The sequence below is a fragment of the Rhinolophus ferrumequinum genome, chromosome 18 (assembly GCF_004115265.2).
Source record: "Rhinolophus ferrumequinum isolate MPI-CBG mRhiFer1 chromosome 18, mRhiFer1_v1.p, whole genome shotgun sequence".
NCBI classification, from domain to species: Eukaryota; Metazoa; Chordata; class Mammalia; order Chiroptera; family Rhinolophidae; genus Rhinolophus; species Rhinolophus ferrumequinum.
In genome coordinates, this window is record NC_046301.1 from 61,933,155 (window position 1) to 61,946,570 (window position 13,416).

Sequence of the window (13,416 nt, forward strand, 5' to 3'; positions counted from 1 at the left end):
TCCCCCAGGCTGCCTCTGATACCAACTCTCCCAGCATATTTTCCTAAAAAGATGTTTTATTGCCTTTGGTCCAGTCGGTATTTCACATTATCTCTTGGTCCCAGCGCTCCTGGGTAGGGCTGGTCCCCTGGAGGGCCTGGGGGAAGGGAGGCGGAGGGGGGAATCCCTGTGCAGTACTTGGCAGGGGAAAGGGGACAGTATGGCGGAGGGTGTCCGACTTTGACTCAACCACTCAGAACTCTGTTGTCCTGTCTAGGCCTCAGTTTCCCCACTGGGCCCCTGGGAGGGTCCTGGGGAAATCCAGTCCCTCACGATGCCTAAAATGTCTCAGGACTGTAGCCTGGCTATCTCCTAGGGGACCTACTTCCTCCCCAGCACCACCCCCTACACAATCCCCACCCCATCCCCCTGAAAAAAAAAATTGTTTCATTAAAACTACCTGAAACTTGTGGGTACAGAAACCACAAACTGATCTGATCGGCAGAGAAAAGGGAAGAGGGGCAGAGGCAACCGGAAGCCATTTGGGGCCAGTTCCCCTCCCTGCCCAGGTTTCTTCCCCACACACAGCTCAGCCGAAAGCCTGATGGGAAATTTGCTGCCTGGATGTGCCCTGGCAGGGACCCCCACCTTACACACATCTGGATCTGGCCTTCACCCCTTCCCCACAGACCCTCAGCTGGAAGCACTTGGACATGTAGAAAAACAAGATGAAAACACAGAAAAACCCAAAAACCAGATGGGGCAATGATGTGGGGAGACACCTGCACAGGCGCCTCAGTAGCCAGCCTCCTCCTGGTAGTAGGGGGGATATTCTGGGGCTGCCCCTGTGCTTGGGCAGTCACCAGCAGCCCCTGGAGCCCCATCAGCCACTGGGCCTTGTGGGCAGTACTTGGGGTCGTATATCTGCCGGCCCAGGCCAAAGACTTGGCCACTCTGGTTGGCGCCCTGCGTGTAGCCCATCTGCAGTGACATAGAGGAGTTGTCACACTTGTCGGTTCCCAGCTTGGTGTCATAGATGTGCCGCCGGGTCCCAGGAGCTGTCATGCCCACCTGCAGAGGGAGGAGAAAGCCTCAGGGTGAGAGGGAAGAAGTGAAAACAGAGGCCCTGAAAGGAGAACTTCCCCCAAATTCCCACACCATCACCCACTATCTTTACACGCACAAAACAAACTCCTACGCATGCTTCCAAGCCCTACTCAGACACCCTCTTTTCTGGCTCTATGCTGAGTTGATTTCATTACCAGGTGACCCTCTCCCTTGGAGCCAGGGGTGTTTGGGTCCAGCTCTCCCTGCCAGCCAGGAAGCACCCTGGCTGGAGCTGAGGCCTCAGGAGAACCTGTATACTCTGAAACCACCATCACACCCAGCAGGAAAAGTGAGAATTGCAGGATCTAAAAATTTCAGTGTTGGGTGGGCCTCAAGGTAATTCCTGGAGGGAAACTGAGGCACAGAGCTGGGTAGTAACTTCCCTGGGGACACAGCAAGCTGACACACAGAGACAGAGAAGGCACTAATACGGACGCAAGAGGGAAGCCCAGAGCAGGATTGTCAGGGGAGATCGTGAGTTTTCTGGAGGCCCTAGAAACCTCTAGAGGAGACAGGGTATGGGTCTGGGGGAACTGGGTGAGGCCCACCTGGCTGGCACACTTGTTGGTGCCCATTTGCAGGCTGATGGTCGAGTGGTCCATGGGTGGCAGGATATGGTTCTTGGGGTCGTACAGATGCCTTCTTGTGCCATACGCAGTCATGCCTGACTGGCTGGCACACTTGTTGGTGCCCATCTGCAGGGAGGCGGACAGGAGAGTTCAGGCTACCCGGAAGTCGGGAAGCCAGTGGGTGGACAGGGCCTGGGTCATAGCAGAAGCCCACCAGCAGTGGGCCCCAGGGCTGGAGGGGCCTGGCACCCACCTGGAGTCCAATGACACACTGTCCCGCCTTCATGGTGGCATCATCGAAGTTCCGCTCTTGCTTCTCTGAGTATTTGACACCGATGTCCACACCACTGTACAGCCCCTTTGTCTTGGCCTGGAGTGGGGGGATGGTCGGGACCCTTGAGCCAGGCCCAGTGTGAGACCCAGAGCAGGACTGGAAATGGGCTGCAAACTGCCCCCCCCACCCCACTTACTACCCAATGCCTCAAGTGTCTCGGACTCAGAGGTCCTGATGGCCCCGGCCTTCCTGTTGCTCAGGTCAAGAATTTCGGGGGCATCCTTGCGGACCCCCTTTCTCATTTTCCATCACTTTCTACCCAAACTCCCAGCTCCCCCATCCAGGTCACGGTCACCATCTCTCGCCTGGATCCCTGCCCCACCTCCTCCCTACTCTCCTAGTCCCCACTCCCCACATGGCAGCCATGGATGCTCCTGAAAATATCATTCAGGACACCATGCCTGATGTGAGAATTTCCTTCCCATTCCACATCAGGGCCATGCTGTTCCCACCTCCTGAAACACTGTTCCAGCCCACCCGGTCTTAGTTTAAGGACCCCATGCGTTGGTCTAATTCGTTCTCTTTCCTCCAGATATGTCTCACAATCTACAACTTATTTATAACTTATAAAAAAATGAAGAGGGGACCCTCACGTAAACTAGGTGACAGTGAGGTGTGGATGGAGGTTTGGCAGCTGTAAACATTTCCCATGCCGGTGGGGATGTGGGTAGTGGGGGAGGCGATGCACAAGCGGGGCTGGGGGGCTGGGGGCATATGGGAAATCTCTGCACCGCCCTCTCAATTTTGTTGTGACCCTAAAAGTGCTCTAAAATATACATTTTTTTAATTAAAAAAAAAGACTCGTTTATTGTCTACTTCCTCCATCAGACCGTGAGCCCATAAAAGGGTGACTGTCCTGTTCACCATTGAATTCAAGGTAGCCTGGTGTCTCATGGGTGCTCAGAAATATTTGCAAAGGAAGGAATGAGAGCACCTATAAATCTGCGTCAACCTCGCTGTGGGACTTTGGGCAGGTCACTGCCCCTTTATGGGCCTCACCTTCCCTGCCAGGGCGAGGAGAGACACCTGCACCTGTGTCATGTTCCCACTCTCAAACAGGTCGTTGGCCTCGAACAGGTCCACGGGGTTCATGCCGTAGCTGACCATGGCCTTGATGAAGTTGGAGAGGTTTTCTAGCTGGGAGGAGGCAGGAGAGGGGCTGTGAGGGGACCTCAGGCTACCCACTGGTCAGATGGGGGGGGTCACCCCACCCCATCCTTGTTCCACCCGCCAGTTCCTCACCTGATGCCAGTTCTGCATGGAGCGGTTGACCTTGGCGACCGAGCCCGGCTGCAGCTTATTCATAAGCCTGGGGGATGGGGATAAACAGGGTAGGGGGAAACCAGGAAACTCCATTAACATAGGGGAACCTCACTGCCTCTCGCTGGACCTGTTTCCTCTCTTACAATGTCATATTTACCCACAAAGCAAAGATGTCAAAGAGTGATGATAGGTGTTGCAAGTGCGCATTCACATTTTTTTTTTTTAATTTTTAATTTATTGGGGTGACAATTGTTAGTAAAGTTACATAGATTTCAAGTGTACAATTCTGTATTACATCATCTATAAATCCCATTGTGTGTTCACCACCCGGAGTCAGTTCTCCTTCCATCACTTCATTCACATTTTTAATGTGCAAACCACGGAATGTTTGAACAGGATGAAGTAAAGAAAGGCTTCCAGAAACTCTAGGCTCCCTCATAAAAGGAAGGGCATAAGACAAGGATGCTCCCCATTAAAGGTCCTTGACAAAGCAATAACACAAGAAAAAGAGCCTGAGACTCATTTGGGGAAAAGCAAGCAAGCTTCAAACAGCACATGGAATGTGATCACAGCACATAGGACAATCGGGGTGACCAGCACATGCCGACACACACTCACGTGCACAGGATAATTCCATCCTTCAGACCCTTCTGGAAGTCGGGGCCGATAGACATGCCCGTGAGTCCCTCGATCCAGCTGCGGAGTTCCACCTCCTTCTGAGGGTCATATTTGGACAGGAGCTGGTGGAGCAGAGGGTTGGGGTGAGAACACCCAGCGGATGTTCCCTAAGGCTCTTGATGGGGTGGGGCCAGTGGCTCCAAGGGAAGAAGAATCAGAGGGGCCTAGAGGACCCCACACCACAGAGCCGACCCTCCCTTTCCCATCAGCTAGGACACGCACGGCACAGATAAACCATATGACACACAGACACACTCATATCTCTCGCTGACAAACACTGGCTCTAATCCACTTCCAATGGTGCCAAACCACACACAGCAGCCAGCAGGGCTCTGGCAGGACCTGCCCCACCCCTGCCCCACCCCCTCTCGTCTTGCTCTCCCTGCATCAGGGACAGACCCTTCTGTTTCTACTTCCAGTCTGTGGATATGCCTCTTCTGGACATTACATGTAAATGGAATCACACACTGTGCATCCATTTACCCATATGATGGACACTGGGGATGTTTCCACCTCTTGGCCATTGTAAATCGTGCTGCTGTGGATGTTCACGTAAAAGTTTTGTTAGAACACCTATTTCAATTCTTTTGGGTACATACCTAAGAGTGGAATTGCTGGATTGTGTGGTAATTCTGCTTAACTTACTGAGGAACCACCGAATCTTTCTGTGCCTTGAACTGGCCACACCAGTTACTGGCTCAGGGCCTTTGCACGTGCTGTCACTTTTGACTCAGACTCTTACACAGCTGGGTCCCTGCCTTCCATTCAGTCACAGCTTGGAGGTCACCTCCTTGGAGAGGATCCCTGACCACCCTGGCTATGAGAGCCCTCGTCGTGTCCCTCTTTCCCTGACCCTGCCTTACTTTCCTTCTAGATTTTATCTCTACCTCCGGTCATATGACACAGCTCCTCACTTATGGTCCAACTCTCCTCAAGCTTTGCCATCCAGCCCAATGCTGTTTCTGGATAAAAGTGCTCACGGTCCCCCATAAGCACATACCCATTGCCCACACCCCATTCCCCGTGACATCTCAGAGCACCAAAGGCCAGGAAACTTAGACTGGCTAGAGCCCAGGGAAGCCTCCCCAAATCAAGGAGACCCAGGATAGTGTGGGCAGACTCAGTTAGCCCCAGAGCAGCTCCTTGGAGGGATGGTAAGAAGCTGAGTCTGGGCCCCTTGGACCAGACTGGCCAGCTCGGTGAGTTTTCTGCTCCTGAGCCTTTGCTCACAGACCTCCACCTGGGAGGGCCTTCTCTTCCTCCCCTCTCACCACCCCAGGGTACCCAGACCCCAGAGCTGCCCTTTGCAGATCCAATTCCTACTCTCAGATCTGCCCCCAAACCCTCATGACCGTGGACAGTTCTCTCCTCATGCCTCAGTTTCCCCATCTATGTTTGGAACTATTAACATAAGAGTCTCCTGAACCCGGCCCCTGTCTCCTGGTGGCTGCATATAAAGCCCTGTGACATGGAGTCAGGGCTTAGCTGCCTGGAGTGCAGGGGAGACAAAGGCAGGAGGCTAGCCCGCTAACCTGATCTGCTGGGCTCAGCCCCTAGGGCCAGTCTGCTGGTTCCCACGGCCCAGGGAGCAGCCCTGCCCATACAAAGCTTTGTCCAGCCTGAGAAATGGAGGCGAGGGCGGGGGGGGGGGGGGGGGGGGGGGGGGCGGCGCGTCATGTCCCAATGACTGAGTTTGAGAGACGCGGGCTGTTCTGGACGCCTGGAATGCCTGCCCAGCCGGGCCCTGTCCTTGACAGCTTGCGGGGGCTGGAGGAGCCATCGTCCTGGCAGAGGTGCCTGCGGCGCCTGGCCATCCCTGCCAACGCAGCCCCTTCCTCCCCCGCTGCGCAGCAGCCTGCAGTACATTCCTCCTCACCACAAACTGCCAGGAATGTAGCCGCTGCCTCCCTCAAAATCCGCTAAATCGGGACCAGCTGTTCCCAGTGGTCTAAACCCCCAGCCTGGCTGGGAATCGAGTGGTGATGGCTGCTCAGAGAGATACACTGGACCATCAGCCTGCCTCATGCCATCCTGGGTAAACTGAGGCACGGTAGAGGTCTCCCCCATCTTAAGCTGGTAAAGGGGACAGGGCTGGGCTCAAAGCCACAAGAAGCTGGTTTCCAACCCGGGTGTGGCCCCTGAGTGACCCTGTCAAGCTGGTGGGTGCCCCACCCACTCTCCAGAACTGGAAACTGAGGCCTGGTTCCCAGGAGCCTTCGACCTCACTCCACCCAGCACAGGTATTAACCTGTCCCCATCACACTACATCCCCAGAAGCTACCCCGCCCTCATCCACTTCCTGCTGCCCTGGGGGAAGACATGGGGTCCAGGAGGACCAGTGGCCATCAGGCAATGGATGCAGCAAGTCTGGGTTCCTGTCCTGATTCTGCCCCTCACAAGCTGTGTGGTCCTGGGCAGCTCAAGAGATGTCTCTGAGCGCAGTGCGCAAACCGTGGCCCCTCAACTGCCTTAGTGCTGGATGGGGCAGCATGCCATGGGCCAGCACAGGCAGCCCGGCAATGTTCACCCATGGGTTTATTGCTGGAGGGGGGCAATCGTGTATTTAAGGGGGGGTCTGGAGCCTGCGGAGTGGCCGTGCTCGGTTCCTTGGCTTCCAAAGGGATAGGGTGGAGTTGTTGCAGAATTCTCCCTCCTGTCCTTGCGCCCTAGGATACTGACCGCAGGTGCCTGTTGGGGGTCGGAAGGGTTGTGCCCTTGGTGTGCCCAGGCCGGCTTCCTTCCAGGGGTCACATTCCCAGACACCTGGTGGGATGACGTGGGGGGTGCACAGGGATGGCAAATACCCCTCCAGCTGGAAGGGCTCTTGCTTGTTAGGCCTGGGACCTCCCCCTGGGTCTGGGAGCACCCCTTGCTCCCTCTTCCCTAGATGGGCCCTACTGTGTGACCCTCCAAAAGTGTCTGCCCCTCTCTGAGCAAGAACCACAAACGCTTTCTTATCTACTGCTGGCCCCCTCCCATGTTTCCAGGTCACAAAACCTACACATTTTACGGTCACATTCAGGGGACCCCATGTGTCCTGTGGACCCCTTTGCTGTGCCTTTAACTTTGTCAGATGGAGACAAAGAGAATGTACAAGGGAACAGCCCAGCAGGCCCTCTCGCTCCAACTTCCCCTTGGTGCCACCCCTCCCAGGTGTAAGAGGTTATTAAATTCCTGTGGGGGAGGCCTACACCCTTCTGAAAAAAACACACGGCCCTGAGCCTTTCCCCACCAGCAGCTTAAGTGGCCCCAAAAGCAGAAGTGTGGCCAGGAGATAAAGACGGGACTGCTGGGCTCCCCTCTCAGACCCTAAGGTTATTCTCAGGCCTTGAAGCGCTGGAGGAACCCGGGGCTGCGGGGTTTAGGTGGGGGAGGGCTGGGAAAGGGGTCAGAGCCAACCACTCCTAGATTCTGGGGGCAGTGCCAGATCGCGGACCTCACTGCTCCCTAGAGTTGAGGGAGCCTCGGGAGACGCCCCCAGAACCCCAGATGTTGGGGAGGAGGAGGGCCACTATCGTCTCAGGTCTCAGCGCCCCAGATGTCCGGGAGCCTGGCGGGGCGCCCACCCCTACAGAAGTCCGAGGGTGCGAGGCCTCCGCAGGCGGGGTCGGAGTGCCCCTCACTCACCCGGTTCTTAACCTCGGCCGAAAGCCCGTACGAGGGCCCCTTGTTGAACTGCGTGGTGCTCATGCCAGCGGCGGCGGGGAGACGCGACGGACCGACGGCACCAGGGGTGCGCCGACGGGGGTGGCGCGGGCTCGGGGCCCGCCCCCGCCGCTGATTGGCCCCTGGTGCACATGTCCTTATAAGGCCAGGACGCGCTGGATTCCTGCGGCCGCGGACTTCCTGAGCCCCCTCAGCTGCCCAGACCCCCGCCCGGGTGAGGCACTCCATCCTCTGGGGCCCGGAGGGAAACTGACGAAGAGAGGGGCGGGGGGATTTGGACTGACAAGGCATGGCACAGCTCCCCTCGCCAGTAGGCGGCTGTCTCACCCTTTCTGGGTCTCAGTTTACCCTTCTGCCGTATGATGGAAGAGGGGGAATTGTTCAGTGGGACCCCAATTCCTTTGAGGCACAAATGAGGACCCCTCTCTGCCACTTAGAAGTGCCTCCCACTCTAGCCCCCCATCCTGGGAACTTCCATAGCTGGTTGGTGGACAAGGGAACTAGGGGGCCCCTCTGAAGAGGGGGTCATTGGAGCTGGGGGCTTTCATGGATGAGTAGAATTGTATCAGTCCAAAGGGGATTAGTAATAGTATTCTTGCCAGAACAAAAGGTGCAAAGACCTAGAGGGACTGACAGTGGTTGAAAGCATGTGGAGATCAATCAGACAGATTGGGGAAGGGGGGCTGAAAAGAGGCCTCAAAGTCTGATGGCGGGGGTGGGGGGTGGGGTGGGGGGGTGGGGGTGGGGGTGGAACAGCAGAGAGTTGAGGTCAGGAGATGGGAGGGGGGAGGGCTGAGGTGGTATCTCCTGACCTCAACTCTCTGCTGTTCCACCTCCCCATCACCATTTCACAGGTGAAGAAACTGAGACCCAGAAGGGAAGAAACTTGCCCAACACCATCCAGCTAGGACTTGAACCCTGAAGAAAGGAACCATCAGATAGATGGAATGGGACTATGACAGACAGAAAAAGAGTAAACAGATATCCAAGGAGTAGAGTGCCAGAGGCAAGTGCTCTCCAGGGAAGGGGCAGGGGTGAGTCCTCACAGAGCCCATTTTGTCAAATGTGTCAAACTCCTACTCATGCTTCAAAACCCCATCTCCCATGTCCCCCCTTATATGCAGCTTTCCTTGACGCCTCTAGTGGAGCCCCCACTCCCCTTCCAGGTTCCTATACCTTAGGCCCCTCTTTCTGTCCTGTACCTGCTCCCATGAGGCAGGGGACTCTGTGCATGGCTCTGTCTTCCCATGGATGGGCAGGACCAGAGCTAAGATCTCCTGAGAGCCAGCATCACCTGATGAAGGACTGGCTCCGAGGTCCTGTCACAGAGCTTTTGATGAATGAATAGGTGTGTGAATGAATAAATGAATGAATGAGTTACTGCACAAGTGAATTCATTTATCCTGTTATTTATTAATTGGTTGATTTATCTGTACAAGCAGACATCACCTATTGAACACCAACTGTGTGCCTGGCCTGGTACCACCCACCCACTGGCAACCCGGGCAAGCCCCTCAACGCCACCCCCAGCCTGTCTCCCACCTGTGAAATGGGCCTGCCTCCCAGTCACTGATATTCACTGAGTGCCCACAAAGATGCCTGGGACATTGTAAGCATCACATATGTGCTGGGCAACTTGAATCCTGGCACTTAGACCAGTGCTGATCAATGGGACAGATGGCACAAGTGCCCTACTCAACATTGACTGCCTCTGTGGCCTCTGGCTACACGACTACTGAGCACTTCAAGTGTGGTTGATTTTAATTAATCCTGACTTAAAATGAAAAACCAACACTGGGTCCAGTTTTTGGAATATGTCAAAGTATATTTCAAACAACTCGGGAAGGGACATATGCTTTTTCCTTTTCGGTGTTTACAAAATCTAGATACAGGTGAGTGTTTCAAGGACACGTGAGAGTCTGCATTGAGATGGGCTGTGAGTGGGAAATAGGCCTGCTTTCAAAGACGTCGTACAGAAAAAGATGTCAAATACCTCGTTCATCATTTTTCATGTCAGTTACATGTTGAAATGATCATATTTTTGAGATATCAAGGTATGTGAAATCTATTACCAAAACTGTTCTCTTTTAGTTCTTATAATGTGGCTACTAGAAAGTTGAAAACTATGTGTGTGATTTGTCTTATATTTCTACCAGCAAGGGTTGTTCTAGATCTGTGGGCCAAATCCAGATGCTGCTTTTTTCTTTTTTGTTTTTTGGTGTGGCCCATGAGCTAAAAATGATTTTTACATTCTGAAGTGGTTGAAAAGAATAAAAAGAATACAATTCCACAAAGCGTGAAAATCATAAAGTATTCAAATTTCAGTGTTCAAAGTTTTTTGGCGTGTAGCTCATTGGCTTACTGACTGTTAACATGGTGGCGTTAACCATTATGTGGGGCTCTCGGGCTTTTTACAGTAAACCGTTTGCCGGCCCCTGGTGTAGGCTCTCAGCCTCCCAGAACTCCAGAAACCCAGACTTGGACGTCCCAGAATGGAAATCCCGGAGTTCTGGAAGCTACACTATTATCCAGGCTGACCTCAGAGGCACTGCAGAGTCGCGTCCAGACCACTGTGATAATAAATCTAGATAAGACGCGTTATAACCTTTTTGCTGGTGGAGGGTCTTGACTTCCATTTGTAAAAAACACAACACCTATGAAGCACAAGAAAGCAAATGCAATAAAATGAGGTGTGCCTGTTATTCGAGAACATGGGCCTGAGGACCTCAGAATGATAGAATTTATGGTTCTATGTAATTCTCCAACCTCAGCGCCCCCACCTTGGAGTCTGGGTTCAAATCCCAACCCCTCACCTGGCTGTGTGATCTCGTGAAATTACATCGACTTCTCTGTGCCTCATCACCAAAGCTCCTCCTGCCTGAGAAATGGATTTATGAGGTCTGACAATTAAGTTCGCGAACTTGTTGCAATGATGTTGCTAACCTTTTTTTGGTATTCATTATGAATTTGTACCAACTGGACAAACAGTTAACCAAGTTTACTATTTGGAAGTGCTGAAAAGGCTGTGTGAAAAAGTTAGATGACCTGAATTTTTTGTCAACAATTCATGGCCCTTGCATCATGACAATGTACCAGCACACATGGCACTGTCTATGAGGGAGTTTTTAGCCTGCAAACAAATAACTGTATTGGAAAACCCTCCCTACTCACCTGATCTGGCCCCCAATGACTTCTTCTTTACCCGAAGATAAAGGAAATATTGAGAGGACATTTTGATGACACTCAGGACATCAAGGGTAATCCGACAACAGCTCTGATGGCCATTCCAGAAAGAAGAGTTCCCAAATTTCTTTGAAGGGTGGACTAGGCACTGGCATCGGTGCATAGCTTCCCAAAGGGAGTCCTTCGAAGGTGACCGTAGTGATATTCAGCAGGGAGGTATGTAGCACTTTTTCTAGGATGAGTTTACAAACTTAATTGTCTGACCTTGTATGTGTGAAACCTGAGATAAAGGTTATTCAGGCAACACATGTCAAAAATCTTAGGAATTTTGGCCTCAGCTAGGGGAATCTGGCAGGGATTCTGGAGCCTCTATAGCAGCTTGTGCCCTTGACCCTATGGCACGCACAGGTCTGTCCACGACCCGTGGAGAGACTGCAGGGCTGGAGGACCTGGGGCTGCAGAGGTCTTGGGTGCTGCGCTGGGTGGTTAGGCCCGGGGTGTTGGTGGCTGGGCACAGGGGCTGCAAGTGTGATCAGGGCCCTGGGGCCCCTGCCCAGTAGCCACCTCGGTGGCGGGGAACCAGTCCCTGCAGTGTCAGGGCTGAAAGGCTGGGCCCTTCAGCAGGGACTTTGAGCCGTAGCTTCAGCCACTCTCCTTGCTCTCTGCAAACAGCCAATGTTTGCTCCTGGACACCTGAGGGTGGAACAAGCATGCCGAGCGGACAAAAACAGCAGTGGTAACAATGGTCTCAACCCAGGAGCCTGTTAACTGGCATCAGGAACCTCCCTTGCTCACAATCTGCCATGGCTCCCCATTGCCCCTCAACAAAAGTGTGCTCCAGCCCTCACCCACTCCCCTCTGAGCTCATCTCCCCCATACGCTGCTCCAGGTGTGGCCTTCTCCTCACTCTGCCCTCTGTCTGATGCTCTCTCTACCTGGTTCCTTCACTGTACTCCTTCCAGCCCCTGCTGGAGGCTTGCCCACTCAATGAGCCCCCTCCCAAACCCCATGTTACTCTCAACCTGCCCCAGCCTGGCTCCTGCCCCACCACCGCCCCCTCGGCACCCCGCCTCCCATACACCCCCCACATCCTGCGAAATCCAGCCCAGCTTCTTACTTCCCCATTGTCCCCAGAAGGGCTGTGTGGCATTCGGTCCCCCTGTCTCTCGTGGTTTAGATTTAGAACTGCCTCCCACCATTTGCCCTTCTCCAGAGGAGGCCAGGCAGTGGTCCCACCGCTGGCGTCGCAGTTTGGCAAAGTGACACTTGGGCCCCGTGTTCCTGCAATGCGGGAGTGAGCACTACATGTGCTGCCGGATACAGCAGCCATTGCCCACGTGGGCTATGTCAGCGCACGTTACCTTAATAAAATAAATTGTTTAAAATCCTGCTCCTTGGCCAAACTGGCCACATGTCCTTGCTGGGGAGCCTGGTTGAGTGATGCGTTAATCGCTGGACATATCAGAGACCCAGGCGCCCCCCCCACAGTGGGGCTGGGTGTGCTCCTCAGGTCAAGGAGACGACCTCCGCCTTGCCTTTACATTTTGAAAGCCAATTTTTTAGTTCTTTTGCAACTAACAAGTAATCTGGGGATGATCTATAATAATTTTAAGAGCATACATTTATTGAGCGCCTACTATATGTCAGGCCTGAGCACGGGCTCTCTATGAAACATGAAGAGAATAACTTTGGCCTTCGTGGTAGCAGGAACCGGTCTATCCACTCCCGGTGTTGGGCTCTCAGGATTATGAAACCCGCTAGGTAGGTCAGGTAGGTTCTCTCAGCCCCCATGTCAGAGCTGAAGTCACCTCCCTCCCTAACCACCGGATCCAATTCAGAACAGTCCCCTCCCCCACCGGTCTTTCTCAGAGGTGCAGTCTGTGCCCCTCAAGGTGCGACGCTCACCGTCAGGAACTAGACCCGACACCCCCTTGTCTGTTTGCCTGTTTCCATACTGGTCCCCAAGTTCTGTGAGGGCAGAGACCCAGCCTGTGTGGCCACCACTGTGTCCCTAACACCCGCCGCATGGGCCCTGGGCGCTGTAAGCTTGTTTCCCTGAACCCATTTGCAGCAGGCCTGGGTGTCCATTGTCCTTCCCCAGCGTTTCCGCTCAGGCTCCTCGCCCCATGCCTCCTGTCTCCTCCTCCTCCTGCCCTTCCATGCTTCCACGTGGCCAACCCCAGCCTTGATTTGAAGAGTGTAGTGGAAGCACCTGGCATGTAGTAGGTGCGGCAGGCACACGTCCCAGCCTGGGGCAGCCAAGAGGAGGGCATGACTCTGGATCTGAGAACTACCTCAGGTCCCGAGCACTTTTCAGGGCCACTTGGTTGCTTCGCAAAGTCCTGTCCACTGTCGCCCTCCATGGGCCAAGATCTGGTGGGTGGCATGTGGCAGATGCGTCCTATGCGGCAGGGACAGGAGTCTGGGAGCAGGAGACAAGAAGTGATCCGTCTGATCAACCTGGCTCACAGAAGGAAAAAGCCATGTCAAACCTTAGAAATGAAATCGTTATTTTACCAGCAAAACTGGGTTTACTTGGGGATGGCACTCAAGTTACAATTCGAGAGAAGCCGGGAGAATAAACGGGAAGAGTGTTAATTGAACAGAGGAAAAGTAGGAAAAGTAGGAATGGTGGTT

General features: G+C 53.9%; 1 protein-coding gene and 1 long non-coding RNA gene across 3 annotated transcripts; one reads left to right on the top strand and one right to left on the bottom strand.

Annotated features, from left to right (window-relative positions):
• Positions 1-38: 38 nt before the first annotated feature.
• Positions 39-7,715, bottom strand: CNN2 (calponin 2). 2 transcript variants are annotated; one of them, XM_033134065.1, is made up of 7 exons: positions 7,558-7,714; positions 3,871-3,992; positions 3,232-3,298; positions 2,989-3,126; positions 1,909-2,025; positions 1,635-1,781; positions 39-1,050 (listed from the first exon to the last, which is right to left on the bottom strand). In XM_033134065.1, the coding sequence occupies exons 1-7, from the start codon at positions 7,618-7,620 to the stop codon at positions 775-777; spliced, it is 930 nt and encodes a 309-aa protein (XP_032989956.1). In that variant the 5' UTR covers positions 7,621-7,714; the 3' UTR covers positions 39-774. The 2 variants fall into 2 exon arrangements, with proteins under 2 accessions (XP_032989956.1, XP_032989957.1); XM_033134066.1 differs by lacking the exon at positions 2,989-3,126 and having other exon boundaries at positions 7,558-7,715.
• On the top strand, positions 7,697-9,825 carry LOC117037715 (uncharacterized). The gene is made up of 3 exons (XR_004425579.1): positions 7,697-7,810; positions 8,451-8,630; positions 9,039-9,825. It is a non-coding gene; the product is annotated as an uncharacterized LOC117037715 (long non-coding RNA).
• Positions 9,826-13,416: the final 3,591 nt, after the last annotated feature.